Below are 27,442 nucleotides of genomic sequence, written 5' to 3'. Positions count from 1 at the left end.
CTTATCCAGAATATACTGTCATCATTTTAAATGAAAATATATTTCAGTGGTAAATTGGGAAGCTGTTTTCTCCTTGGATGTTTTCCAGATGGCTAATTTATGTCACCAACCACAAAGTCTGTCCATTTAGGATCAGCATAATTTTATACCCCTTCTTTTTCTGGTACGTAGCTTGGAAAATACTTGCAAGTCTGTATAGGCACTGGTGGTGTATGTATCTGCACCATGCTTCCCGTTGCCTTTAAAAAAAAAAAATTGTATGATTTTCAGGTTTATACATTTCACTAATTTAACAATAATGTTAAGATTTCAAAACTTGACTTCCTTCCCCCTTTTCTGCGGTTCCTTAAATTTATTTTTAACGTCTTCTGCATATCCTAATTAATGTGTTCATTTATTCATCTACTTTAAATATATACTCTGATCAAACTGCAGGTTATTACTATAATCCTGCCAATGTTCTTATCTGTTTACAATTTATCTGTAAATATTCAATACTCCATTTCCATTCTTTTATAAAAAGTTTGTTATATTGAGTTCTTATTTTTCTGGTAAGTTTTGCCATTTCTACATATTCCATAAGTTTTTGTATCCATTCTTCCTTTGCTTCTACTTCTTTCCATTTTGGGGTAACATTCTTGCCGCTGTAGTAGCATACATGAATAAGTTTCTATACGGTTTAAGTGGTTCTGTCCCTATAATTTCCTGTTGCCTCTCCGACAATCAGAAAAAATATCTGCAAGAACACACACACAATTAGTAATTTTAATTTTGCACTTTTATTTGCAGTAGCTTTGTGTCTTATTTGCACATGTACAGCTATCCAAGAATCTTAACAACCGTACAATATATAACCTGTATCAGCTCTTATGTGCAATAAACATGATTATTCTTTCCTTCTGCTCCCTTTTCAAAATGTGTAGTGGTTATATTGTCTTTCTATCCCTAAACCCACTTTCCCTCAAATTAGTATCTGTGAAGGAACAGGAACACAAGATAAAACAAAAGGACAAGGGCAAAATAAAGTTCATCTGCTGACAGGAAGGGAAACTAAGTTCTCCTGCAGTCACTACAGCACAGATAACAGTGTTATGCTAGCAGAATGTGATACCATAAACACAGGGCATAATCAGAATTCTTCAGACCATATTGTCCTAAAACCACATTTCATGAAAAATGCACAGCAAGTAGGTTTCAGCAGTAAGATGTTTAGCATCCAGAGGTTACGGAGACGGGTTATGTATCTCAGTGGATCAGCCCACACCTTGCATACAAAACATCCCAGGTTCAGTTCCTGGCACCTTCAGGTAGGGCTGGGAAAGAATCCTGTCTGAAATATTGGAAGCCCCTTACCCAATCAGTTTCATCAATATTGAAGTAGATGGACCAATGGACTGACTGTAATATAATTTCGTGTTCTGAATAATGTATGCTTTTAGAAATAACATTGATTCTACTGAGATGCTGGGAAACAAGTTGCCACCAAGCTAGTTAACTAGCTGCCTTGCAATTTACAAGCATTTAACTTGTGCAAATTCAGTTTTATGTATTTGACCACATAAAAATAAGGGGGGTATTGGGAGGGGGAAGGCACTGGCAGTCCCACCCACCATTGCACTCACCTTGGAACAGCACTGGGAGATGCAGGGAGATCGTTCAGTGGCCTTGAGCGTGTTTGGAGGTGTAAGGAGTGTGTTTTGACTACTGTAGAGGCAACTGTGGCTTTATATCAGCTACCCGGTAACCCCTGCGTAAGCTGAGTCGACTATACTATGATCTAATAGTTTGTTTCAAATTTAAGTGGGACTACACAAGTGCTTCTGCAGAGGGCTTAAAATATATTATGGCTCTCTGCACTGAGGTTCAACTATACTAACAAACCGAGCAATCCTATGATCCCATGAGGAGGAGATCTGTGGTGGAGTATCTGCTACAACCATAGCCCTGCCTGCTTGCTGTGACCAGGGGAGAATGTGGCAGGTGTAGACCTACAAGGTTTCCTCTTCCTGTCAACCTCTTTCCTATTTTCATTAATGGTAAGGAAAAGAAGTACACTCGGTGCAAGGCGAACAAAGGAGGGTTTGGAACTAGCAGATCCGAGGCCTCCCCTAAACCCAGTTCTGGTTGAACTGGCCTCAGGACACTGCCAGTCCAGGGAGCCCTATACTCATATAGGAGGTTCTCAGCATCCTATGGCAGCATCCTGCCCCCTGGTTCTAAGAGTCATAGGAAAACCTATTTAAACTGATTCCGCTTATTAGACTATTGATTCAAATAAAACACACTCAGAAGTAAGCTCCATTCACATCAATAGGACTTACTTCAACATTTAGAAGTCTAAGACCAGGGTGCCAGCAACGCATATTTTATATTTCAATGAATTGCTTTAATAATTGTTTAACCTTCAAGACACTACATAGTATCATAGGTGCCAGTACATTGCTAAATTAATGAAAACTTTATGGGGGTTACAAATTCTATTATTTACTCAAATATTTGACATGAACAAAAAAGCAAACAAACCCTCTACAACTGTGTTGCTGTGTCTAATCAATGCATCTCATAGCACTGGAAGTGGAAGGTTTGCCTTGATGGTCAGCTCCAGTAGTCTGTTAGTCTCAAGTGCCAAAAGGAGACTAGGTGGTATTAGAACAGTCTTAATAGTTCACGTCTTCAGTTATGATCAGTTTAATGGTTTTCAATAAGCTATAGAACGTCGGCAAAAAACAATTAAGTGGTCAACAGTTCTTGGCATACAGTAAAAAGTAATCACTATGCAAGATAATTGCTGATTTCCAAACACAAGTATGAATAAGGATTACAAATAAATTGGCAAAAGGAAAGTTTAAAGCTGGAGACTTGTGGGTGTGCGCTTTGTTGGTAAAAGGAATTGAAACTTAATCCAAATGCCTGCCCTTTACTATTCTGAAGTATTTCCTAATTCTGGACAAGAAATTAAATTTATGTTTCCAATCTTCATTAAGTAAATTATTAACAGCTGAACTGAAAATGTTAGTTATAAGGACAGAATAACTGTGAAATTATGTGAGCTTCAGCCATACTGATCAGTTAAAAACTCTCTGCAAAAACATTTCTACATGTTCATTTGCTGTCTCATGGGACAGCAAATATGCTTAAAGGAACTACGCCTATTATTTGCACATGTGCAGAAAGAAGAAATATTCAAAAAATATAGCATGGCAAGTGTACTGCTGGTTAAAGCATCACCTGTAACCACGTTCTGTCCCTCTATCAGTGTTGTTGTTAGGAGGAGATAACACACAAGAGGGAACATTGCCTCTTTTGAATTATTTTATTAAGATCCACGTTTTATATAAAATAGAACAAGAAAACCAAACAAATCTATAAAATCAAGTGAGCAGTCCAGGTGACAAACCACTAAAAGCTCTGCTTTCGTGGTTCAGCTTGATGTCACTAGAATGCTGACATACTGATAGCCTCAAACTTTATAGTCGCTGGGTGTATATACACAGAAAGCAGATATGTCTCAAAAGTACACCAAAGAAAGGTAAGAAAGATGGCTTTCCCGCGCCGCAGCTGCCCTTGACAAAGGTTAAAATGATGCTCAACTGCATTACACCAATCACCTTTGAAGAACCGCTAGGAAGAGCTTCACATTGAGCAGTTTGAAGGAAGGTTCAGAAAATACTGCACTGTACCTGTGCTATAGCCACTATCCTCTGCGCCACCAGAGGAGTGCTTTGGTTTTCAAAAGTGACTGTAACCATTGTATCCACCCAAAGTAGGTTGCAGATAACAGGTTCCAAACCTCAAAATTAATGTTTTAAGCCTGTTGCTGGACAATTTATGCAAAACACAACACAATACAAGCAATGGCACTTTCCTTGTCCGTTCTGTATAATCCAAACTACACTTCCAGATTCTAGTGTCCCGAAATATGACAGTGGCTCATATGCTCTTGGGAGCTGTCTGGTAACATCCACAACCGTTTTACCTCTTCCAATAAAATTATTTTACAGTGCACCATGATGCACTATCTCCTACTGAAAAACAGGATATGAGACAGACTCCTCTAAAAGTAAGCAACACCACTGGAAAATATGCCCAGAGGCCCTGCTTATCTGAGATGAAAAGGGTCAAACAGCATTCAACGCTTTGAAGGGAGGTGTGTTTGAAAAACAGCTAATTGTACCAAAGAGAAGCTACCAAGGCATTTGATTCAGCACTTGAGTAGACTGTAGCCTCCAACCTTTATCAAAGTCTAGGACATTCTTATCTTCTCCCAGAAACCCAGAGCAAGAATATAATCAGGCTTCTTACAGATTTTTACAAAAATTATGCCGGAACAGCAGGGTTGACACTTGCTCGGCATAAACAGGCAGGACTTCACAGAATAGGCTGCTTATCCAAGGCAAAGTAGATTACTCCATAACATGTGAATGCAACCCAAGTTAAATATTAAGGTGAATGAGCGAAGGGTTTTAAAAGGGATGGGGAAAACCAAGCTCTTAAGTATATATTTTTTTAAAAAATGTTGCAACAAACATGTTTGTTAATTAATACCCTGTCTTTGGTACAATTTAGAATCAAAAGGAGGCTGGTGGGAAACTGCACATATACACTGTGAATATGGAAGAGAAATACAAATGTAAATACAATAGTTAATGAAGAAAATTAAACTCAAATGTTAATTAGTAAATGGTTTCTGGAGTTCATGAAATGTAGACAAGCAAGACTTAAGTTATCACTATTGTATGTGAACTGTTTGGTTGCAACAATAAAGGTTCCTTTAACCAAGTTAAAGACTCATTTTATTTCTACTTTCAAGGTGGAAGGGAAAGTCAAATAGATCTGTTCACCGATTTCCTCTCCACTGTACGCAAAGCCACATACACACATACACACACATGCACACACCCTTTAATCTGCACTGAAAATGTATTATTTGTTTTTTTCCTTTTTAACTGAAAAGGTAGATCCTGGGAGTAAGTGCAAAATGCAAAAATCAACCAACAGGAATTGCTGAACAAGCAGCATAATTAAAATACAAAATATTTTATATTATTGAACTATTAAACGGGTAATGTTCACTGTTTCTGTAAAACTTTGGAACCACACAGCTGATTTCTTAAATCTAGTCCATGTCAACTTCCAGAACTATTAATGAATTAATTAGCTTCATTTTTTGATGCTTCATCGAAGTTTTCTACAAGATCTGAAAAACATGGAAAGTATAATACAGTAACATTCAATAGGAGAGCCAAAGAGAAATGTTTTTTATTAAAATGTATGTTTTATCTAAAAGACTATGGTATAATGAACATTATTCCTACATCATTTTTATCTCAAAACCTCAAAGCAATTACAAGACGTTCTCTTTTGTTTAACGGTGACTAGGCCCTAGTATTTCTATGGGGTGACTTGCAATTACATCTGGTCAGCACTGGAAAAATAATTCTGTTAGTCTCTCCCTATGCCTGCTATCAGGCAACATGGCAGCTCCTGGACTGACATCTGTTGTTATGCCAGCAAACATGTAGGCATTAAACAAAAATGATCTATAGTACAATCCTATGCTTGCTTACAAGGAAGTAAGCTCCCCCCGCCCCACGTACAACAGAGCTCACTCCCATGTCAGGATGCATGGGACTGCAGCCCCTAATCAAATCGGGATGATAACAGCTATGGCTTATAGACAATTGACCTCTGAGCTGCAATCAACAAATGCAACCTGTATTTTGCCTTATATTAATTTTTCAAATGTTCACCAATGATGACTACGCTTCATGAAATCTAGACTTATTTGCTAAATTATTGCAGTCTTGTGTGAGACCCTTCTAAAAAAAATCAGGGGCTAAATGACTCAAACTTAACATTTAATTTATGTAGTGAGCAATATTTAAAAGGATTTTGAAAGACAGAGTATACAACACAGATACAACCATTAATAGCCCCCCCCTTCTATTCATTACAGTAAACCTCTTTTTCTGCTTGTTCTTAAAATATTATTCCCTCACAGAATCCACTAGTTAAGTTTCTCACCCCATTTGAGAGGTGCCTAAGTCTCTAGGAACCAAAGGCATAGCAGCAGATACAAATCCTTCTGCAAAGGCTTGTGGTTTCCTAGGGTTGGTCCCGTGACAGTTATGTGCTCCAGGATGTACAGCATGCAATTCTTATGAAGCACTTTCCCTTTGTATCTGTGATTAACCCACCAAGTAGATTCTCAAATTTACAAAAACATTGTCACGTGCTCAGTCAAGCAGATACATGCTAAATAATTTAAAGATTAAGTAGAATAATCTTACCAGGAACGTCATCATCTTCTTCATCAATATCTTCTGATTTTGGTACTTTGCTATCCAACACTAGAAAATAAAATAAAATTATTGATATAGTAATTAACAAAATTTGATCAATTTAAGAAACAAATTCAGCATGCATAAGGAAAAGATCACAGTTTACGGCACAAAAAAGAAGTGCAACTTTGCAAATAAAATAGGTTTTATGCAAACAGTGGCAGTGGAAAATTAATTACAAGCAGAAATTTACAAGAATCATTATTTTTGCAAACTTCTATGAAGTTATCACTCAAATGTTTATAGGCAACAATTACTGGTTCTGACTGAATAAAACCTCTTTATAAGTAGTGCAGCAGACACACAACTGGAGATGCCATACACCCTGTGATATTTAACACAAAATAACGAATACATAGAATATTACAGTGGAACCTCGGTTTTCGAACGTAATCCGTTCCGGAAGACTGTTAAGACTTCTGAAACGTTTGAAAACTGAAAACTCAAACAAGCCGCCGCTTCGAAAGTTCGACTTCCAAGGCACGTTCGAAAACGGAAGCATTTCTTTCCGGGTTTTCGGCGTTCGGCTTCTGATACATTTGTCAGTGGAGACGATCGAAACCCGAGCTTCCACTGTATCTCCAATTTAGTCAAACAGCAAGCATCTCTCCTGAATTATACCCGACATCTTACATTTCCACATAACAGTCTACCCAGTATGCTTTCTCGGTGTAAAATCTTTACAGTCTATGCTGATGTAGGTTTTAGTACTTCCCATCCTAAATGCCAATGGAGCAAGTCTTAGGACTGGGCTTTGAGGTTTCACTAATATAGAGATAATTCAAATAGAAGTATGTGAGAAAATTAATATGCTTGTAACCAACATAGTGGGGGTTTTTGTTCTTCTATTAGGGTATCACAGAAATATTTTTATAATAGCTTCCATTGCTCTGTACCAGTGTCAAGTGATACAAGGAAATGCCTTCATGATTTTATTCTGTGAACCACCCTGATACCTTATGATGAAGGGCAGTACTGTATATAAATCTAATAAATCAAAATAATAAAAAAGAGAACTCTGTTTACCTTTCAATGTACCCTGTCATGAAACTCATTAAATGGCCCCAAGGGAGTCACTATCTTTCAGCCTAACTTTCCCTATAAGATTGCTATGAGGACAAAATAGGGTTTACAATGCTTGCCACCCTGAGCTCTTGAAAAGCAGCATCTGTGATAGTTCCCTTTATACATGTATCTGGGAGCAAGTCCCACTAATGTCAACTGGACTTACTTCTGAGTAGGCAGGCACAGGATTGTGTTGTTAAGTCTTTAATCAGACTGACAATTATTATACTGTTTTTAATCAGACACAAGTTCAACACTCAGATTATACCCCAAACCTTCATTTTCTCCTTCCGTTACAACATTCTGCTCATGGTGCTCCAAAGTACATTCACATAGCTATCTGTTAGTTAATGCAATTTTCAAAGCAATTCCCACATTTAGAAGCCTTTAGTTAATGGTTTGGGGAAAAGACAAAGCAATACAAGGTATCCATATAGTTATTACAAATGAGGAAAGTAAGGGAGGGGGTGGTGGATTTATTGGTCTGGGGGTTTTTTGTTTTGGTTCTTGTATCTATTATTTATTTTATGTTTTTATCTTGTATTTTTGTGTTTGAACCGCCCTGAGATCTAAGGGTGAAGGGTGGGATACAAATAATAATAAATAACAACAATATTATTATTATTATTAAGAATTACTAGGGAAATTATGGAAAACTTGATATCAAGTAAATGCTGCAATCCTATGCATACTTATCTATTAACAAGGTCCACTAAACACAGTGGGACTTCTAAATAAACATGCACAGAATTTCAGAGTTCTATACCAGGGTTGTTCAACATGTTGATCGGGATCTACTGGTCGATTGCAGGCTCCCTTTCCTTTGTGGTGGCAAGAGCACCTGCCCCCCTCCCATTTCCGCTGGAAAGGAAAAGATGGAGTCCTAAAAAAAGCTCAACAACTTTGACCTGAACCCCCCCCCCCCCAGGGGTAGATCACTGCCAGTTTTTTATTCTGTGAGTAGATCGCAGTCTCTTAGGAGTTGGGCGTCCCTGTTCTATACTATTAGAAATGCTCTAGTGAAGTTAGGAATGCGTGGGGGAGGGTGGAATAAAAAACAGAAAGTCCTGTGCACAAGAAAAGCTACTCAGAGTAAGAAAAGCTGACCATCAGGAATTTTATGCTAACAAACAAGGCTGGAAAAAACCAGCTCCATGTCTCAGACAGGGATACCTACCTTGCCTTGGGAACTGTTCAGCTAACTTTCTGAGACTTGTTAAGCTGTCAGCACCCAGCTGGCTTAAGATGCCAGGCAGCATTTCCGTAATTGGTTTAGCTTCAGCATGACCAGTAATTGCAAATGTATTTGCAGAAAGCGAAGCCTGGACCTTGGGATTGTTGAAATGAATAACTGTTCCATCATCTTTTATCATATTCACCTGTTTTAAAAATAGATGATTAAAATTCATTCATCTTAATTAATATTAAAAAAGTACTATCAAGAAAGAAAAGAACCACCAAGATTTTTTAATTTTGTAATAGTTAGCATCCACTCTAAGGCGTTGCACACCCAATTTTAGGCCTGACTAACTGTAAAAGAGATTTATAAACACTATCATCAATGTATATAATTTAAAATTACATCAGTTGGAAGTGCAAGATTTTGTAAAGCAATAAGAATTCAGATTAACAAATAACTGAAATAACAGCATCCTAAGCATTTAACAAAGTCATGTCAGTTCCAAAAACAATATGAAAGGAAAGTCACATTTCTCAAGATAAAAAAAAGAAATGAGAGGCACAGCTTTCATACTCTGGAATTTTGATGTAAATATCACACTTTTGTACATCTAAAATAAACTATTACACTTCAAAGCTAAGAAACATAAGGCATCTTTACAATACAAAAATAAACTTGTTTCAAACATGTTTTAACTGCCCTTGCTTTCCCTCCATTGCAAAGAACTCTGGAAACTAATATAATACAGTGGAATAGTAAAAAATGTATGCACTTTATATAAGTGATGATTATTTATTAGTCCACAATGGTATAATCTTGGTGCTATTTTTTTTTAAAGCGAACAATTATACTATGGGTGTGTTATTCCATGCTCAATCAGATATGCATGTGCACAGCAATGTCTGAAAATGAGCACTATATATTAGTCCAGAAATGTTGTATATTTGGTGTTTTTCTGAAAAAGTGCATGATCATTGTGAAAGACTGAGCTATGCCATTGCACTGATATATCCTCAGCTTTCTCACAAAAATAACAAAGAGCTCTGAGGATCTACAAAACTACAATTCTGGAGAAACTATGACTTTCAAATTGGTTTAAATGATGGGTGTCCCCTGGATAGCACTCCGCTCTGCTCTTTGTTTAATGCTCATATTTATTGCTCCTATATAGACACATGTCCAAGTGCCACCCATACTCTTTCTCCAGTCCATATTGAGGCCCATCATGTCCTCTTCAGAACACTGTGACCACTATAGAACAGGGCTGTCCTCTGGAAGTGGGTCAAAACACTCAACACAATAACAAGACTTGTTACAGCAGGATAGCAGCTGTTTCCCTGCTCTCTCAAACATCTGCTTAAAGCAACTTGCCTAGTGGAAGGAATGGCTCCCTATCATAGCCTGGACCCTGCTGAAGCTAAGTAGGTCTGGATCCAGCCAGTTTCTAGATGGAAGACTGCCTGGAAACTCTATGCATGCTGCTTTGGGGAAAAATGTAATATAGTAAACAAATATAATACCATTCCACATAATACTATTTCCACATGTAGATAGTGGGGCAAAAAGGTTCTACTTACTCATCTAGAAGACTCGCAGTTACTTTCATACAAAATGCCTTTAGAAAAGGGACGTAAAGTTACTTAGAATAAAACCTTTTGTTTCAAAGGAACTTGTTTCCAAGTAAATGTGCCCAGGATCACAGTTAAGCAACAATCTGACTTGTGTTTTCCAGTTAAAACTTTGCATCTTGTATGTATCTTAATTCAGACATAATGTCAAAACACAGTTTGTCCTTTAGAGAACGAGCAGTGCCAATCATCAGGTTTGCAGATGCCCTCCAACCCTTCTCTCTTATTTCATACATGAGGTGAGAGTAAAGCTTCTGCTTCTAGTTTGCAGCAACCCGTAGTGTGCTGTCAAGTGAAGATCCCAAAAGCACAGCAGCAGATGAAGATAAACCATGGTTTGTGTGTCTCTTTGTTTTGAGGACAAACCACAATTTGCTGCAAGCCAGAACAGGACACTTCTACTCTTCCCTCATATTAGAACAAGGGGATGGGGGCGGGGGAGCAAAGGAGGCTTTGTGTGAACCCAATACTTTCTACTGCACATTCTCATAATAAAAATACCCTGATTTAGGTAATATGGAAGTTGTGCTAGTTTATTATTATTTTTATCATTATTATTATTAGATACATATTTGACAGCACCTTGAGATTACTTCTTAGTAAGCTTTTTATTGCAAATTGGCATGAGCTTTCATAGCCAACAGCCTACTTCATCAGATGCCAAGTTGAATCTTGAGAGAGCAAGGTAGGAAAGATAGAAGTGGACTATTTTGTCACATGAACTGCCCCTTCCATGGGACTCTGTAATATCTGCACCATCCCACACAAAGTTATGGAACAAATGTCCTCAGTTATACAAGGGAAATCATGCATGAAACTCCAAAAGACCTCTTATTGAAGGATCTCTCACACAATGCACACACACACACTGAAATCACAACAAACTCTGAGCCACACCTCATTTAAAATGAGGTAAGGTTGCCAGAGGCCAGACACTTCTCTTTTTAAGGGGCCTGACTTGGCCCACAGGCCCCACGTCCTGTCCCCCCCCCCAATAATCCCATTTTAAATCAGAAAGATTTCACATTATCCCTGTGATCAGTTGGGAGATCACGTAGATATGACTGAAAATGTTTTATACTGATGTACCTCTTCAATCCCAGCAATATTGTTTACTGCCAATTTTTTGAGTGAACTCTGAAGCTTTTTATCATCAGCTGTGGCTGTTCTGTGGACTACCTTCTTCTTTCTACGAGCTGTACCCTGAAAAACAGAATGGAGAAAATAAATCATTGCTCCTAGAGGAAGAAAAATGGATCTTACACAAATGCTTATCAAAAACAACAATATAATCTCAAAGTACCTTAAAATGTAATACATGTACTGCAGTAGGAGGGGGTTTTTTTAGGCAAGAACCTGTTTCACTACTGTATAGTTTGTAAAATTCTACTCTAACTTTCCACTCCAAATTTTCTCACTTATTGCCGCCAAGGAAGGGAGGCTTGATTCAGTGACAGTTTTCATGGGGGATTATCATTAAGGTGGCAATGTGAGGGTGCAAAATAGTAGGCTAAAGGTGGTGGTGGTCCTCAGACCACAATGCATTTCCTGCTGCAAGGACCAATTCCATTTCTGCTGCCCTTCCTCTTTTCAGCCTTGTGTGTCCAATTACCAGTAACAACTCCTTCGGTACCTAAGATATACTGTTTCAAAATTACATAACATGCTGCCTTTGTAGAAAAAAATGTTCATCTTTTAAGAAAACAGTTCAGGAATATACTGTATTTTTCGCCCTATAGGACACACTTTTCCCCCTCCAAAAATGAAGGGGAAATGTGTGTGCGTCCTATGGGGCGAACGCAGGCTTTCGCTGAAGCCTGGAGAGCGAGAGCGGTCGGTGCGCACCAACCCCTCTCGCTCTCCAGGCTTCAGGAGAGCCCCAGCGCCAGCCCCACAAGGTCGGGGGACAGAGGGAGGCGGTATGCCGCCATCCCGCTGTCTCCCGAAGTGGTTTGGAGGCTGACGGCGGGGAGACCCCGCCGCCAGCCCCGCAAGCTATGGGGACAGTGGGGAGGCGCAGCGCGTCTTCCCGCTGTCCCCGGACCTGATCTGAAGGCGGGCGGCGGGGAGAAGAGCGCTTTTCCCCGCTGCCTGCCCCGCAAGCTCCGGGGACAGCTGGGAGGCGCAGCACGTCTCCCCGCTGTCCCCGGACCTGATCTCAAGGCGGGCGGCGGGGAGAAAGAGCGCTTTTCCCCGCTGCCTGCCCCGCAAGCTCTGGGGACAGCTGGGAGGCGCAGCTGATCTGAAGGCGGGCGGCGGGGAGAAGAGCGCTTCTCCCCGCTGCCGGCCCCACAAGCGCCTGGGGGGGAAATAAATTTTTTTTCCTTTATTTCCCCCCAAAAAAACTTGATGCGTCCTATGGGCCGGTGCGTCCTATGGGGCGAAAAATACGGTAACATGAACCTTTTTCTTCTCAAAAGAATGTAGCCAACAGTACTAGGGCTATGAGCACATCAGAATGGGCAATAGCCTGAGGAAAACAGACATTCCCTACAAACCCCTAAACTATGGAAAATACTTACATATGTATTACACACACACACACACACACACGCGCGCGTGTGTGTGTGTGTGTGTGTTTCTATTTACACACATACAATTATAAATGGAGTGGAGGAAGTTATATTATTGCATTCATACCTTTCCACCTATTCGGACCTGCGCCTGAAGTTTAGCCAGCTTTTCTTGATTCATCGTGCTTTATCTGAAAAATATAAACAACATAAATGCTTATAACATATTCAGATTTATTTAATAATTTTTACTTCACTGTCTGTCAAAATACCAAGCATCTGTATCTGAATGCACACAAACAACCTATCAATAAAAGGAATGTTACCTCTATTCCAATTCCTCAAACTATCTCGAGGGTGGGGGTGTAAAAGCACTGAAATCATGTTGGCTCTTCCCCTTCCTGCCCCTGGACTGCCTTCAAGGAGAGAAGACATCTCTTTCCACACTACCCCTATCCCTGCAGCTGGTAACTGGTTTTGCAGTCACCATATCATGGTTCCCAGCACTTACTTCCTCACACAGGAATGAGCAGCTGCCATTTGCTCAGGAGAGAAAGTAAAGGCATGCACTTAGGAATACCAGTGTGCATGTACACACACACATGCTAAATCTGACATCTGACAGGACAATCCCTATATCTGGAATGTTTGCCCTCCATGTCCCAAACTTATTTTTTTCACACAGAACTACAGAAGCTATTGAGAATTGAGCCTGCCTCTATCTGCATGGTGCCACATCTTGGTCTGTGCATTTCCATCTACATAACATTTGTTAGTCATGATAGTGTATATCAGGAAGTTGGGAGCATGTGACAAAGAATGAATCTTGGAAACTGCCTATTACACCCATGTTGGTTACATCTATATTCTACCCTTTCACTAAGGAGCTCAGAGCAGTATTTTGTGGCTCATAAACCATCCTGTGGTGTAAATGACACTAAGAGACAGAGACTTACTTGTCCAAGGCTACCTGGTGACCTTTATAGCTGAGAGGAGATATGACTCTAGAATTATCAAGCTACAAGGCAAGCTCACTTTTTCTGAAAATATTTATGATGGAAGGGATTCACCTAACATGTTCCATCAGCAGAAGCCCTGTCAAGGACTTCCACTTGCACAAGGTTTTTCCCCCCCACTCCTCCTTCTTAGAACCCCCTAAAATTAGTTTGGGAAGCATCAGGAGAACCCCAAAGTAGTGTGCAGGGCAAGGCAAGGGGAGAATTGTTCCATCTGGCAAGCTAACATGCTTGCACAGAGAGAATGTTCATAACAGCACAATGTTGAATATCAGCCATGGAGTCCAAAAAGTGTGCATAAGATAATTTGTGGTCCTAATAACACAGCCCTAATCCAAAACGCATATACATGCAAGCAAAATTGACCCATTATGATTTTGTACTCTGAATACAAACTACTAATATGCATTTACTGTACTATAGAAATGGCAACTTGAGCATTATGTCGTAGTACACAAATGAGGAAGCAATCAATCAAATCATGAAAATATAGTCATTGAGCCTTTCCTATGTTACATACCACACCAATAATAATAATAATAATAATAATAATAATAATAATAATAATAATAATAATTTATTTATACCCCGCCTGGCTGGCTGGGTTTCCCCAGCCACTCTGGGCGGCTTCCAACAGAATATTAAAATACAATAGTCTATTAAACATGAAAAGCTTCCCTAAACAGGGAAGCCTTCAGATGTCTTCTAAAAGTCTGGTAGTTGTTCTTCTCTTTGGCATCTGGTGGGAGGGCGTTCCACAGGGCAGGTGCCACTACTGAGAAGGCCCTCTGCCTGGTTCCCTGTAACTTGGCTTCTCACAGCAAGGGAACCACCAGAAGGCCCTGTGCACTGAACCTGTGTGCAGGCAGAATTACGGGGGTGGAGATGCTCCTTCAGGTATACTGGACCAAGGCCGTTTAGGGCTTTAAAGGTCAGCACTAACACTTTGAATTTTGCTCAGAAACATATTGGGTAGTGTAGGTGTTATGTGGTCTAAGCAGCCGCCCCCAGTCACCAGTCTAGCTGCCGCATTCTGGATTAGTTGTAGTTTCCGGGTCACTTTCAAAGGTACAAACACTTGACCAATCAACCCCATGTCTTATCTGCTTAAATGGGATTTATGGAAACATTTGCTTAGATCTATGTTTTTGCTCACTATTAAGTCCCAAAGATGCAACTATGTCTAGGACCAGGACAGAGAGAGTTAACAACCAGCAGCAACACATAAGTCAAATAACTATTAAAAACCTAGCACTTTGGTCTGCAATGTGTTTACTTTGGGATATGGGTCAGATTCATTTTCATTTCATTTTAAAATATGACATTCCATATCAAGCAGCATGTGCATGCTTCAGGAAAAGTTAAAGCTGCAGTGTGCCATTTTATTCTCTAACCCATAACCAGTTGTCATGTTGCAATTGAACTAAACAGAACTAAGTTAATCAGCAGCTTATGCTTTGCAAACCAGAATTCCTGCAGGTTGAAAATAACAAGTAGCTAAGCATTTGGCAATGAAGAAAATGGAAAGGTTTTCCTTTCTCAAGGCCCCCATTAGCTCTATCCCTTTGATGGGTTGAAAAAGGAGAAATATGTTCTCAGAAACAAGCCACAATTTGTTTTATCAAGGAATGTGATAAAAGAGCCACATGATGGATTCGACCCTGAGAGTACAAAGAAGGTCACATTAGTAGAAGCAGAGAAAGACACAACAGGAATGGTCTTTATTTCAACCTTGAACTAAAGAACCTTTAGTACATCTACAAAAGAGGTGGAATCAGCAAAAGTACTACCAGGAAGAAGAAAAACTAATGGCTAGAACTGGGTAACAAGAACATCCACCACAGCATGGAGCAAAACATTCTTGCAGAGGAGCCTCATCTCCATTTTCCTCACTGGAATTAGAGAAAAGTTAAACTATTGATACTGAGAATGTTAAAATCAAGGAGTTGTGGATTTACATCATTTAGTTTTGGAAGCAGCAGGCATGTTCCTTATTTCAGAATTTTGCAGCTTCACAGACGCTTATTCTATTATTATATCCAAAGTGTAGGTTTCCATGCCCTTAAAAAGAAAATGGTGTGAACAAGAACTAACTCCGCACAGCAGAGGAACCAAATATGATAATATACAGCCTTTGATACAAAGGAACGTTCAGTTGCAAGCAATGAAAAAAACAAAAAAACCCAAGGTCTCCAAAATTAAAACATGGCAACTGATGCAACACAGAAATGTATTAAGCGAGCAGTAAAATCTACACAGGAAGGTGAAAGAGCTCCAGATTGCCAGTTCCTGTTGGAGGAGGGGTGCGGGCTTCCCTAAGGGTATAAAGGAACACCAAAAAGAAACACCCCCGGTACACTAAGGGGCAGTAAGGAAGCCCCCTCAATGTCTTACGCCCAGGGATGGGAACCCCGTCCAAGGCGTAACCCACATTTTGGGTGCAGGGCGACCTAGGCCAGCGCAGGATCCTGCTGGCCCTAAAGTGCTTTGGGCGAGGAGGTGGAGCTAGTCCTCAGCAAGCCCGCTTCTGTTGCGGGAAGGTTTCCGCGACGGAGGGTCCGCGCCCACCAACCCTGACCGGGGGTGGGGGGTGGACTTGAACGGGCGCTGTGGCGGGCGGGGGGGCTCTGCTTCCAAGGGCCGGACCTCGGGGAAGGCGTTCCCCAGCGGAGCCTGGGCTCCCCGCAAGCGCCCAGTTGCCAGGCCCACTCTCTCCGGCCCACCAGCAGCCCCTCCCACCGCCCATGGCGCTCCGCGCGCGCACAGCGGAGTGTGGGGCGGAGGAACCGCAATCTCGACCTGTGGGGACCGTGAGGGGCGCAAGGGCAACGGGGCGCGGAGGGGGTCAAGCAGGAAGTTTTCACCTCAGTCCGAAGAACCCTCCGAAGGCAACACGCGGCAAGAACAAGATGGCGGCTTAGGTGTGGGGGTGGGGTGGGGGTAGAAAGGGGCCCAGAGAAAGGAGGCCTCGGACCACGGGACCATGGCCCCGCCCTCCTCACCCGATTGGAAGAAAGCGAGGCTCGTTTGACAGCCTGGTCCTTCCTTTCTGTTTTCCCCTACCTAGACAATAAAACGACAGCCCTCAATGCAATGCAGTGAGCGCAGCAGGATAGACGTGCCCGGGGGTGGGGAAGAGGGACATAGAGAAAAATGCCTCTGAAGCAATGTATGCTGGGAGTTGTAGTCATCCTTAGGAGCAGCTAGCAGGAATGGAGTGGTGCTTTTTTTTGCAATGCGCACAAGCCGTTCTTTAGCTTGGGGTGGAAGAATATTAATGTTTTTGTAGCGCATGATAGGAAAGAGCTTGTTTGCGTTTTGGGATTACTGCCCCCCCCGGCAACCTCCTCCTTTCGTTGATCAGAATGAAGCTGGAAATGGACTTAACCGGCCTTTCAAGAATCAGTTCCCCACCGCTTCTGACTTTCCCCTTCAAAGTGCCACTGAGTTTGCCCACGGCCCCAATCCTACGTGAGCTCTTCCTGCGGAACAAGCTTCGCTGAATGCAGAGGGACTTGCATCAGAGCAAGCCTGCTGCAGGACTGTGCTTCGAACTGGGGAGCTGATGTTACTGTTGCCTTTCATGAGCTGTCGGACCAGAGTTAGGACAGTTCGCCTTTTAGAAATGCACGAGAAACGAACAACTCCGTAGACACTTAGAAATTCCTACGTAGATTCCGAGCGGAAAAAGGAAGACACTCTTCTGCACAGCATGAGAACTATACATGTGCGTATATAATAATACCCCGGACCCAAATCTCTGAAGCGCCTCCTGTATCCTTCCGATAACATCACTTCCTCTTAAACAAAGAAGCTGACTTGGGTTAATCAGATACTATTGCTTAAGAGGATCGCTGTGCGGAGCTGGAGTAATTGTCCTGGTGAAGATCTTGGCAGACAGCATGAAGGTTCAGTTAGCAGCGCTGTCGACTTTCCTGGTTTGCCAGTTGCTTGTCGCAGTTTCTGCTGGGGAAGCATTTGGAAAAGGTTAGATACCAATTCTTATTTCCCCTTTTGTTTTAACTGATGTTTTCAAATGCCTGTGCTTTGCAAAAAATAAGCAAAAAGGTTTAGGGCGTGATCATCCCTAAGCTATCTGTGATAACAAATACGATTCTTATAGTCTGCATCTACTATTGGAAAAATAGTTGATTTCAAGAGAGCACTGTAGTTTCTCTAGTCTAGGCCATGAGTTGCTCAGGGTGACAGTTTCCAGGGCCCTTTTTGTTTTCAGAGTTCAGTTCAAATAAAAAGATATGTATAAATCCTTTAGAAAAGAGAATTGCTTGCTTTGGAATAACTTCAAACTTCATTGATGTTCCCAGGAATGGTATCTTAGATTGCCATTCTAAAAGCATTTATTTCCTCGTATGTGATGATATATAGAAAATGGTTTTTATCTTCTGTAACTGATGCTTTAAATTATGCAACATATATTCCCCCTTTTCTTTCAAGGTTTTGGAGATCATATTCACTGGAGGACACTGGAAGATGGGAAAAAGGAAGCAGCAGCCAGGTATCTTGTGCAAGCGGGACAACCTTGTACAACCTTAAAACTGGCTTATTTGGAAGTTAATTTCCCTGTTATCCATAATAATTGCTTCCAAATAAGTGAATTGAGGTGTAAATTTCATAAGATTAGCCTTACTATTAAACAACGTCCTGGCTTATCGCTACACTCAAAAGATGCAGAGTTTATACGTACATAAAAACAACCTCTGCCATACCAAAGTAAATTTGCTTGAAGTTGTGAGCTGTATATGCTGCTTTCCCCCCTCTGATGAGAGAGATAGTCCAAACCGTAAATCAAGTTTACTTTGTAGTAAGTCCTAGGAAATTCAATTGAACTTTTCCTCTTTGTTAGTATTGTTCAAAAAAATCTAATAAAATTAAAACCAACAGGGAAAAAATATTCTGGAAAACTCTCAGTTGACTCTCATGCAGAATTAGGCCTGTCTAAACGTGTTTGGAACTGGATTACTGTAGGACTTGACATCTTTCCGCAGGGCCTGCAAGACAAAGCTGTTCCACCAGGCCTTTGGTCAGGGCGCAGCCTGACTCCCTCCTTTGGCAATCTTTGGGAATCATAGAAGTGTAGAGTTGGAAGGGACCACAAGGGCCATCTAGTCCAACTCCCTGCAATGCAAGAATCTTTTACTCAACGTGGGGCTCGAACTCACAACCCTGAGACCAACAGTCTTTACAGAACTTTAGTTTATGGTTGCCATCAATTTTGATTTTAATTAATTTTTATAATGTTTTTATAATGTTGCACTATTTTAGTGTTGCTAGCCGCCCTGAGCCCGGCTTCGGCTGGGGAGGGCGGGATATAAATAAAATTTATTATTATTATTATTATTACTTAAGCAAAAGAATTGCAGTCACAACCTAAAAACCTGAAGCTGCAGATTAGTACCAGTAATAGCCTTTTGTAAGAACTTGATCTCCAGCCTTACACAAGAAGGCGTGAAATTAATCAGAGACTGACAAACTGATCACCTCGAGTTCAGCCATACAGTTGGGATTTCATGCTGCTGCTGCTGCAATTAATTGATACTCTTCTTTAATTGCTTTTTAAGTTAGCACATGGAAATAACATGCTTTAAAGGATTACAATCTGCTTTGTAATCTGCTTTGATATGAAAATGTTTTAGTGATGATCACTGGTATACCCAAGTACAGTTTTGCTTGAAATGAAATAGAGATTAGGGCTGTAGTCATATTTACAACACTTGGGTGGCACGTTGTGAGCGCTACATGATGCCTTTCAACTTCTGTTGTTTCCAGCTTTTAGTGTGACATATTTTGAGGATAGGTTTTCACAGGTGAATGTCAGGAGTTTGAGATTTGGGGGAGATTACGCTTATTTTGTTCTTGGAACTAATAGCAGCTTCCACAGCGGTTTCTCAGCTATGCCATGGTGCATTTGGGAAAAGAAGAAAAGAAACTGCCCCAGCTGGGTAGCCGGTTGCGACCTGTGTGGTTGTGTGGAACCGCCCTCCTTACACTGGTGTCACTGCAGCTTACCTGGACAGGGCTGGGGTGAGGTGGTAGCAAGATCGGGGTGGATGCACCAGTGGAGTCAATCTTGTCCTCCTGCCAGCGCATCTGTACAGCCCCCAGCTTCAGTAGCACTAATGTTGGGATGATGGCTCCACCACTGCACACAGGCTGCTACTGTGGGTAGCTACTATACTTGGCGTGCATCTTCCAGTGAGGAGTTAGAAGCCTTCAACTTCAAAGGTTCTGGGACTAATTACACTTTCCTTGGCCAACTGTAAAGGTGACTTCTGGCATGCTCTGGAGAGGGATCCAGCTATGACCTGGATCTTATTGCGCCATTAACAGGAGCTGACATTCTTCTGTTACAGTTGTGCTGTGGACAAGAACTTTGGATAATGAAAAACCCAACTAGCTCACAAATGTAGAGACCTTTGGAAAATTGGCTTCTTTATTACAACACTGAACTCCTTGCACATCAGCTGATGCTCAGTCTTGCTTTCTGCAGGGATCAGCTGTGTAAGCAGTTGATGCAGGATCCATCCAGGACATGGGATGTCAAGTGTGGGGCAGCTGGACGTGGTTTGGGGGGAAGCAGTCTCCTGGGTCAAATGGGGAGGGATGGTGGGGCAAATTTGGCCCACAAGCCAGAGGTTAGCCACCCCTACACTAGAGCTATAATCTTCTGCACACTTACTTGGTAGTAAGACATAAATGTTTTCTTCTAGTGCTTTAATAAGGTAATATATAAAAAGGGATTCTTTCCCAGCTGAGTACAATGATCTTCATAAGGCAGATGTTGGTGAACTCCAACTCCCATCAGCCCCGGCCACCATGGCTAATAGTCAGGGATGATGGGAGTTGGAGTCCAACAATGTATTGAGAACCGCAGGTTCCCCAGTCCTCCCATAAGGCACAACAAAATAATAATAGCAAGTATATGTGGGTTGTGGGCAAAGCAGGTGATGTGCAAAAATGTAACATCAGATAAATGGGCAATATGAGTGAGGGCTGGATAGAAGATGGCTGGGCAATTAAGGCAACACATGAAAGACTTGCACTTCTTGGTCATTGTCCATAGAGTTTAGTGTGCAGCTCTTTGACCTGCAAATATTGCTCCCGATCTCCCTTTTAGGTTTGCTTGGATTTATTTTTTTTACCACACCTCTGACAAACATAGTAGTGCCTAAGAAAGCTTTTCACGTTGTGAATTCCAGGTTTAATCCTATAAATCACTTTCATATCTAAAGGTAAAATCACTTGAGTAAACTAGACCTCCTTTTCCTGTAAGGTGGACAGTTGGCTAATCTTTTATTAGGTATAAAAGAGTTGGACATATTAACCTTGTTCTTAATAAATCTTTAATCTTAATGAAGCTACAATGGAACCCTCTTCCTTTTATAAATTTCATTCTGCAGTTGCACCTTATAGAACAATCTTGTGCATGTTTACTCAGAAGTAAGTCTTAAGAGTATTGGAGTACATTAATGGTGCATTTCAATGTCTTTTTTTTTTTGTTTTTTAGTGGGTTGCCTCTCATGATAATCATTCACAAATCCTGGTGTGGTGCTTGCAAAGGTAAGATAAATTAACATTCCCTGAGAGCACTTCAGAATCTTCTAATTGGATAGATACATAACATTTGTAGGAGAAAGTGTAATTTTACAGAGAGTATAGCATATATGTATTGTCTTCTTTTCTAGATATAGCTGTGGCTAAATGCTAGTTGAAAAGCTGCCTAAGCTTTTACTATTTGGATTCTGTGAGCCAAAGTTCAGAGAGTAAAGATTAGACAGGTACTACACTGATGAACAAACTTACTTCAAACACCAATGAAAATGTAAAAATACTTTTAGTTCAAGAGTGACCATTTCTTTTGTGTTTTTTATTGAAAAAAACAAGAGAGCATTGCTTATGTTTCTTCGGTTTTTTATACTTGTATAGAACTGTTTTGTATCACTTTTTCTTTGTATTAGGTATATTAACAAAAGTAACAAGGGCTGTTTCTTTTTATTTAAATGCGAGGATTTTGATGACTGATTCTGGTTGTGATCTAACTAAAGTTAGTCATGCTTAGGTCATACTGAAATCTAGAGTGCAAGTTAGGTGTGAGACAATTGTTCCCATGAGACTGATTTAGCTGGGTTAGGGCCCTTGTGATTAGAAGCATGTGTGTAAGAATTATGACACTTGTTCTCTTTCCTGATTAATTTTTCCTTTCTATGCTTTTCTTAGCTTTAAAACCAAAGTTTTCGGAATCTAAGGAAATCTCAGAGCTTGCCCATAATTTTGTGATGGTCAACCTTGAGGTAAGTTTCAGTTGGATAGTTGCTAAGATACTGAAATGAAGCATTTCCCCGTATTCTTCCGTGGAACTTTCTGAGACAATTTATGAAGATACAGAAAGCAAACATAAAACATTCTGTGTATTTTGTGGTGTGTGTGAGGAACTACACCTCCATTGATTTATCCATTATCTTACATTGCACATCCTTAATACAGTGGTACCTTGGTTCCTAAACTTAATCTGTTCTGGAAGTCTGTTGGAAAACCAAAGCATTCCGAAACCAAGGCGTGCTTTCCCATAGAAATTAAGAAATGGATTAATCGATTCCAGACTTTTAAAAACAACCCCTAAAACAGCAATTTAACATGAATTTTACTATCTAACGAGACCATTGATCCATAACATGAAAGCAATAATCAATGTACTGTACTATAAAATAAATGAGACAGTATTGTAGATAAAAATTAAAATTAATTTTTATTCTTGCGTGCACTATGATAGTCATTGTTTGGATGGGGGGGGCTTTTATCCATTTCTGCAGTCACACAATCAATCAATCAGTAGCTGAACTGGGTTCCACACAGTCACAAAAACAAGTCACAAGCCACAGTCACAAGTCAGTGCCATAAAATGAAGAACAAGTCACAGTCAAAACAACGAAAAAGCCACACAAAACAAAAACGCAAAAAAATAGCAAAAACAAAAGCTCCAAATATCACTTCTGTTTTGCGTGGGTGCTCGGGACTGAACAGGCAACACACTCAACAGGAAGCCTCTGATTAGCAGTGGGGGACTCAATTTACAAACAGAACACACTCAACAGGAAGTGGAACATGTTCAGCTTCCAAGGCAAAGTTCATAAACCGGAACACCTACTTCCAGGTTTGCAGCGTTCTATTTCCAAGTTGTTCATAAACTAAGCTGTTCTAAAACCAAGGTACCACTGTGATGTTGAATGAATGAACAAACTATTATTGTCAAAGTAATAGGCTGCTGTTTTCACAAAGAAATATTACTGATGAACAATTGCAGCGACTTGCCCTTCTTTCGAGGGGTGATATCCAACTGTGGCGTCCATCTTGCAGAATGGATCTCTATACCTTGAAATGCCAAAGGTTGAGCTTGAGAAACTTTGCATCCAAGGCAGTTGCACTTCCACAGAGCTGTGGGTCTTTCCTTTGGTTATACGTATAGAAACAATAAAGATAGATTTCTGTGGAAATAGTCCTAATGTTCCTTTACTTTATCTTTTTAACTTTCAGGATGAAGAGGAACCCAAAGATGAAGCTTTTAGTCCTGATGGTGGTTACATTCCCAGAATCATTTTCATGGGTGAGGCAGCTTCTTATCCCTCTTGGAGAACTGCATTGCTGTTGTCATCACATGGATGTTTTCATTTGTTCTCTCTGTTTTTTGTAGATCCCAGTGGAAACATCCATCCAGAGATCATAAATGAGAAAGGAAACCCCAGCTACAAGTACTTTTATACCAATGCTGAACAAGGTACATGTGAATTAAGTTCAAATTGGGCTTTATCTCAGATGGCTATAGTAGCCCTGGCAGCTCTCTGACTTGTATTTCACTGCAGGTGTCCTGATTAATTTACAGTTCAGAACTATATTGAATTATAGCCGATTACCATTGCGTGTAAATGGTGTAAGTTTAAGCATACACGTTTAGGATTCTGTCAGACTCTTAAGTTACATCAGAGTATTGGCCAAAGAAAGGACATTTGACAGACTTGTTCTTTTTCACATCTTCTGTTAGGGGGATAATGGAATAATTGAGCTTAAGAAATGGGAGGCATTTCTAGAATGTTTTGCTTTCTCATAGGTCAGGGTTCATCTGACAAGCCCTGTTATTCTGCTTGCCCAAAATTGGCTGGGGTCCAGTGAGGAGAGCCCTCAAAGCAGCATACTGTGGGAGGAGAGAGCAAAAATGAAGGGAAAATCTGGGTGCGTCCTATGGGGCGAATGCAGGCTTTCGCTGAAGCTTGGAGAGCGAGAGGGGTTGGTGTGCACCGACCCCTCTCGCTCTCCAGGCTTCAGGAACACATCCGCAGCCTAGGCAGCCCTGCGGGAGTTCCCGCAGGGCTGTCTAGGCTGCGGATAGCAGCCTGCTTCCCGGAGCGCTGAAAGCAGAGCGCCCGGCGCTTCAGGAACACATCCGCAGCCTAGGCAGCCCTGCGGGAGTTCCTGCAGGGCTCCCTACGCTGCGGATAGCAGCCTGCCGCCCGGCGCGAAGGGCGCCCTGAAGCAGAGCGCCCCGCCCGCCGGGCAGACATTGGCCTGCCCCACAAGCTCGGGGGACAGCAAGGAGGCGCAGCGCCGCCATCCCGCTGTTCCTCGACCTGTTTCGGTTTCCCCGACCTGGTTTTGGGGGGGAAATAAAGGGGGGGGAATTTCCTTTATTTCCCCCCCAAAAAAAACTAGGTGCCTCCTATGGGACGGAGCGTCCTATGGGATGAAAAATACGGTACTTGGCTGGAGAACTGCACTGCAAAATTCAGAGAAGTAAAAATTTTTGAATGTTGGCTGTGTTTTGGTTTGCATAGTGTCTCAGAAAATGTGAATTAGGCAAGTTTTAAATGCAAACTGGATGAATTTCTCTCCTATTCATGTCAATTGAACTGAACCAAGTACTAAGCATCTTTTATGTTTAATATTACAGTCATCCAAGGCATGAAGGAAGCCCAAGAGAAGCTGACAGGCGATGCTTTCAGGAAGAAACATCTTGGAGATGAATTATAATACACTGGGGATCTGTTTTATATAAATTCAGAATCTAAAATGATATATGACTCTTTCCCCCCTCCTTTTTCCCCAATGAGGAATTGTAGATGCACTGATACGATCTTTTTCCTACTGATAACTTGTTCGATCAAATACTATCTAATTTTTCAGACAGTGAAGTCAAAATAAATAACTCTGTCCTCTCTTGTTTACATTGAAATGCCTGTTTATAGGATAAATAAAGCTAAAATACTTACTGATGAATGAATGTTTCAACCTTGAGCATATTATAAACCACAGTTTCAGTGGAGTTTAAGGCCTAACTCTTTTTAAATTGCTTATTCTCTATGAGGTAAAGGCTGGTATCTGGTTTGTGATGAGGACATTGGTCTTAATAGAATCATCTATTCCTTTTATCATAAACAGGCTTAGTCTTGCTTATTTCAGTAGGAACTTCTAGATATTAATGTTTAGGATTACAACAACCTTGCCTTTACTGTTCAGTATGAACTTTTACCAAGCCCACTGTACTAAACTAATAATTCTGTCATGAACGCTACACCAAGTAGAGTTATTTTCCTACATGCCCAAGGAGCAGCATGAAGAACATTGGAAGTACAAAATTGTTTTTCTTTTCCTTACAGAATTGCCTGCTGGTCCTTTGGTTACATTTAGACAGAAACATAGCTTTCCCATTTGTGCATTTGTCTTTTAATTCTTTTGTGAATAGAAGAGAAAATGTAATGAAGTATTTAGTGTGAAAATCTCTTAACTTGCTGAATGTTCTCGGTGGATGCCTTGCTTCATCATATTGTACTGTATTTTTGTATCTGGGTAAACAATAAAATTGATTTTTATTTTTCATTTCATTTTGAGATAACAGTAACTTCTATGAGGGGCTAAAGGCATAATGTTGAATTTGTGAAGTTACTGTTGAATGTTTCATTCTTTTTTCCTACATGTTTTCATGCATAGACATCTGTAGTTTTTAAAAATCCCATTACATTCAGTAGTTCTGTACCTAACACTATTTTCTAAGCATTTAATTCAGCAAAGTTAAATGAGAATGGGTCTAACAAATTTGCCTGTTATTATGAAAATAAAATTACTTTTAAAATTTCTACAGTAATAGCGCTCACATCTTCCAGTGACAGCACAATCCTAACTATGTATACTCTGTTGTAAGCCCTATTGGATTCAGTGGGACTTTCTTCCAGGTAAATGGGGCTAGGATTGCAAGCTTTGTAACAATTGTGTAAAAAGTTTTTATTAAGAGCAACCAACTTACTGCACACAAGGGGAAAACCTATGTTAGCAAGTTATAGGGAACTTACTGGCATGCTTTCCTTGTATGTAATACATTTCATTTCAAGACAAAAAAATCTCCAAGTGGTTTACAGCAATAAAATAGCGTAACAACAACATTGCAGTAAAATCAAAGTTTACTATAGGTAACTGATTTCTATTGCCTTTCTTGCTGAATGTTGAATGAGGAGCTATGAAAGTTTTTTTAAAAACACCAAAAAACCTTCAGTGCGTAAATGTAAAACCCTTTCTGGCATAAATAGTATGTTTTTAGCAGATTCAAGCTGCTGTGGTCAGATATTACTTTATATGTACTACATCCATAAAAACTTTTTTTTTTTTAATGAAGAGTTGCCTTTACACACATTAAATTTTTCAATCATTTAATACAATATATCATTTTATTTTATTACTTTAAAAACTCTTCTGCCTTAGTTTAGTGGAATGTTCTCTGCATCTGGAAATCAGCCGATACTTTGGCCAAAGATGGCATGACTTTCTCAAGAAGGCACTATTAGATTCACTCTTAATAATTAATACCATGCATTTATCAAATAAATTTAATGGTGTGTTTACGTACCATTTTTACTTGCTCAGTCTACAGAAGATTATAGCCCTGATACTTTGTTTGGGCTCACCATTTCTGTAAAACAGCAGTTCTGTGTAAATTCTCTGTAGGCGCTTGTCTTAGTTGTCCAGTCATATCAATAACTGGAAAAAATGCTACAGCCATCATGGGAACCAGAGTAATTATGATGTACAGAAGTGGTATATTCATATGAGCTTCGCCCAATGCAGTAATGTGGTAGCTGTTTCTATGAACAGGACCTGGAATTGTAGTGACTGCTGGTTTCAGTATGTACAATAAGCCACGGTTAGCTATTTCATACATTCTGGTTCTGACTTTTAGGGAAAGCTTGCACTAGTTAGCTTGCAATGAAGCTTGAAACAATTGACATGATAAAAATAGCTATATACAAAATCATATACAGGTCAATGAAAAATAAATACAATTTTTGATGTTGTGGGTTTAGTCTTTAGGGTTGTCTACTTAACGACACAAGAAAGGCCAAGCAGAGTTATTGGGAAATTAAATTCCAGAGGTTTGGGCCACCAAGCAAATGCCCTATCTCAGGTACCTGTCTGCTGGACTGACCTTAGTGGTGAGTGTGAATAGGGTTGCAAAGACAAATCCATACAGATAGAAGGGGTTCTTCAGATCATCTGATTACAAACCAATGTTTTAAAGGTTAGTGTCAGCACTTCCAGACATAAGACGGGTAACACAACTGAAAATTGCCTAAAGCCCTGCCTTTCACATGCATTCTAGTATTTGAGTTTGCACCAGTTGAAGTTTCTGGACTGTTGTCAAAGG

General features: G+C 40.4%; 2 protein-coding genes across 3 annotated transcripts; one reads left to right on the top strand and one right to left on the bottom strand.

The window, feature by feature from the left end:
- Nucleotides 1-760: 760 nt before the first annotated feature.
- On the bottom strand, nucleotides 761-16,773 carry BTF3L4 (basic transcription factor 3 like 4). 2 transcript variants are annotated; one of them, XM_081195765.1, is made up of 6 exons: nucleotides 16,746-16,773; nucleotides 12,855-12,918; nucleotides 11,304-11,417; nucleotides 8,584-8,785; nucleotides 6,291-6,350; nucleotides 761-5,197 (listed from the first exon to the last, which is right to left on the bottom strand). In XM_081195765.1, the coding sequence occupies exons 2-6, from the start codon at nucleotides 12,906-12,908 to the stop codon at nucleotides 5,151-5,153; spliced, it is 477 nt and encodes a 158-aa protein (XP_081051891.1). In that variant the 5' UTR covers nucleotides 12,909-12,918; nucleotides 16,746-16,773; the 3' UTR covers nucleotides 761-5,150. The 2 variants fall into 2 exon arrangements, with proteins under 2 accessions (XP_081051891.1, XP_081051890.1); XM_081195764.1 differs by having other exon boundaries at nucleotides 16,608-16,746.
- Nucleotides 16,774-16,828: 55 nt separating this feature from the next.
- On the top strand, nucleotides 16,829-25,631 carry TXNDC12 (thioredoxin domain containing 12). The gene is made up of 7 exons (XM_081195763.1): nucleotides 16,829-17,730; nucleotides 18,199-18,259; nucleotides 21,269-21,321; nucleotides 21,979-22,052; nucleotides 23,293-23,362; nucleotides 23,450-23,533; nucleotides 24,701-25,631. Exons 1-7 carry the CDS (start codon nucleotides 17,646-17,648, stop codon nucleotides 24,778-24,780), a joined length of 507 nt encoding a protein of 168 aa, XP_081051889.1. The 5' UTR covers nucleotides 16,829-17,645; the 3' UTR covers nucleotides 24,781-25,631.
- Nucleotides 25,632-27,442: the final 1,811 nt, after the last annotated feature.

Source organism: Podarcis bocagei, assembly GCF_964188305.1.
Source record: "Podarcis bocagei genome assembly, chromosome: 5".
Taxonomy (NCBI): Eukaryota; Metazoa; Chordata; class Lepidosauria; order Squamata; family Lacertidae; genus Podarcis; species Podarcis bocagei.
This window is presented reverse-complemented; position numbering and strand designations above follow the sequence as displayed.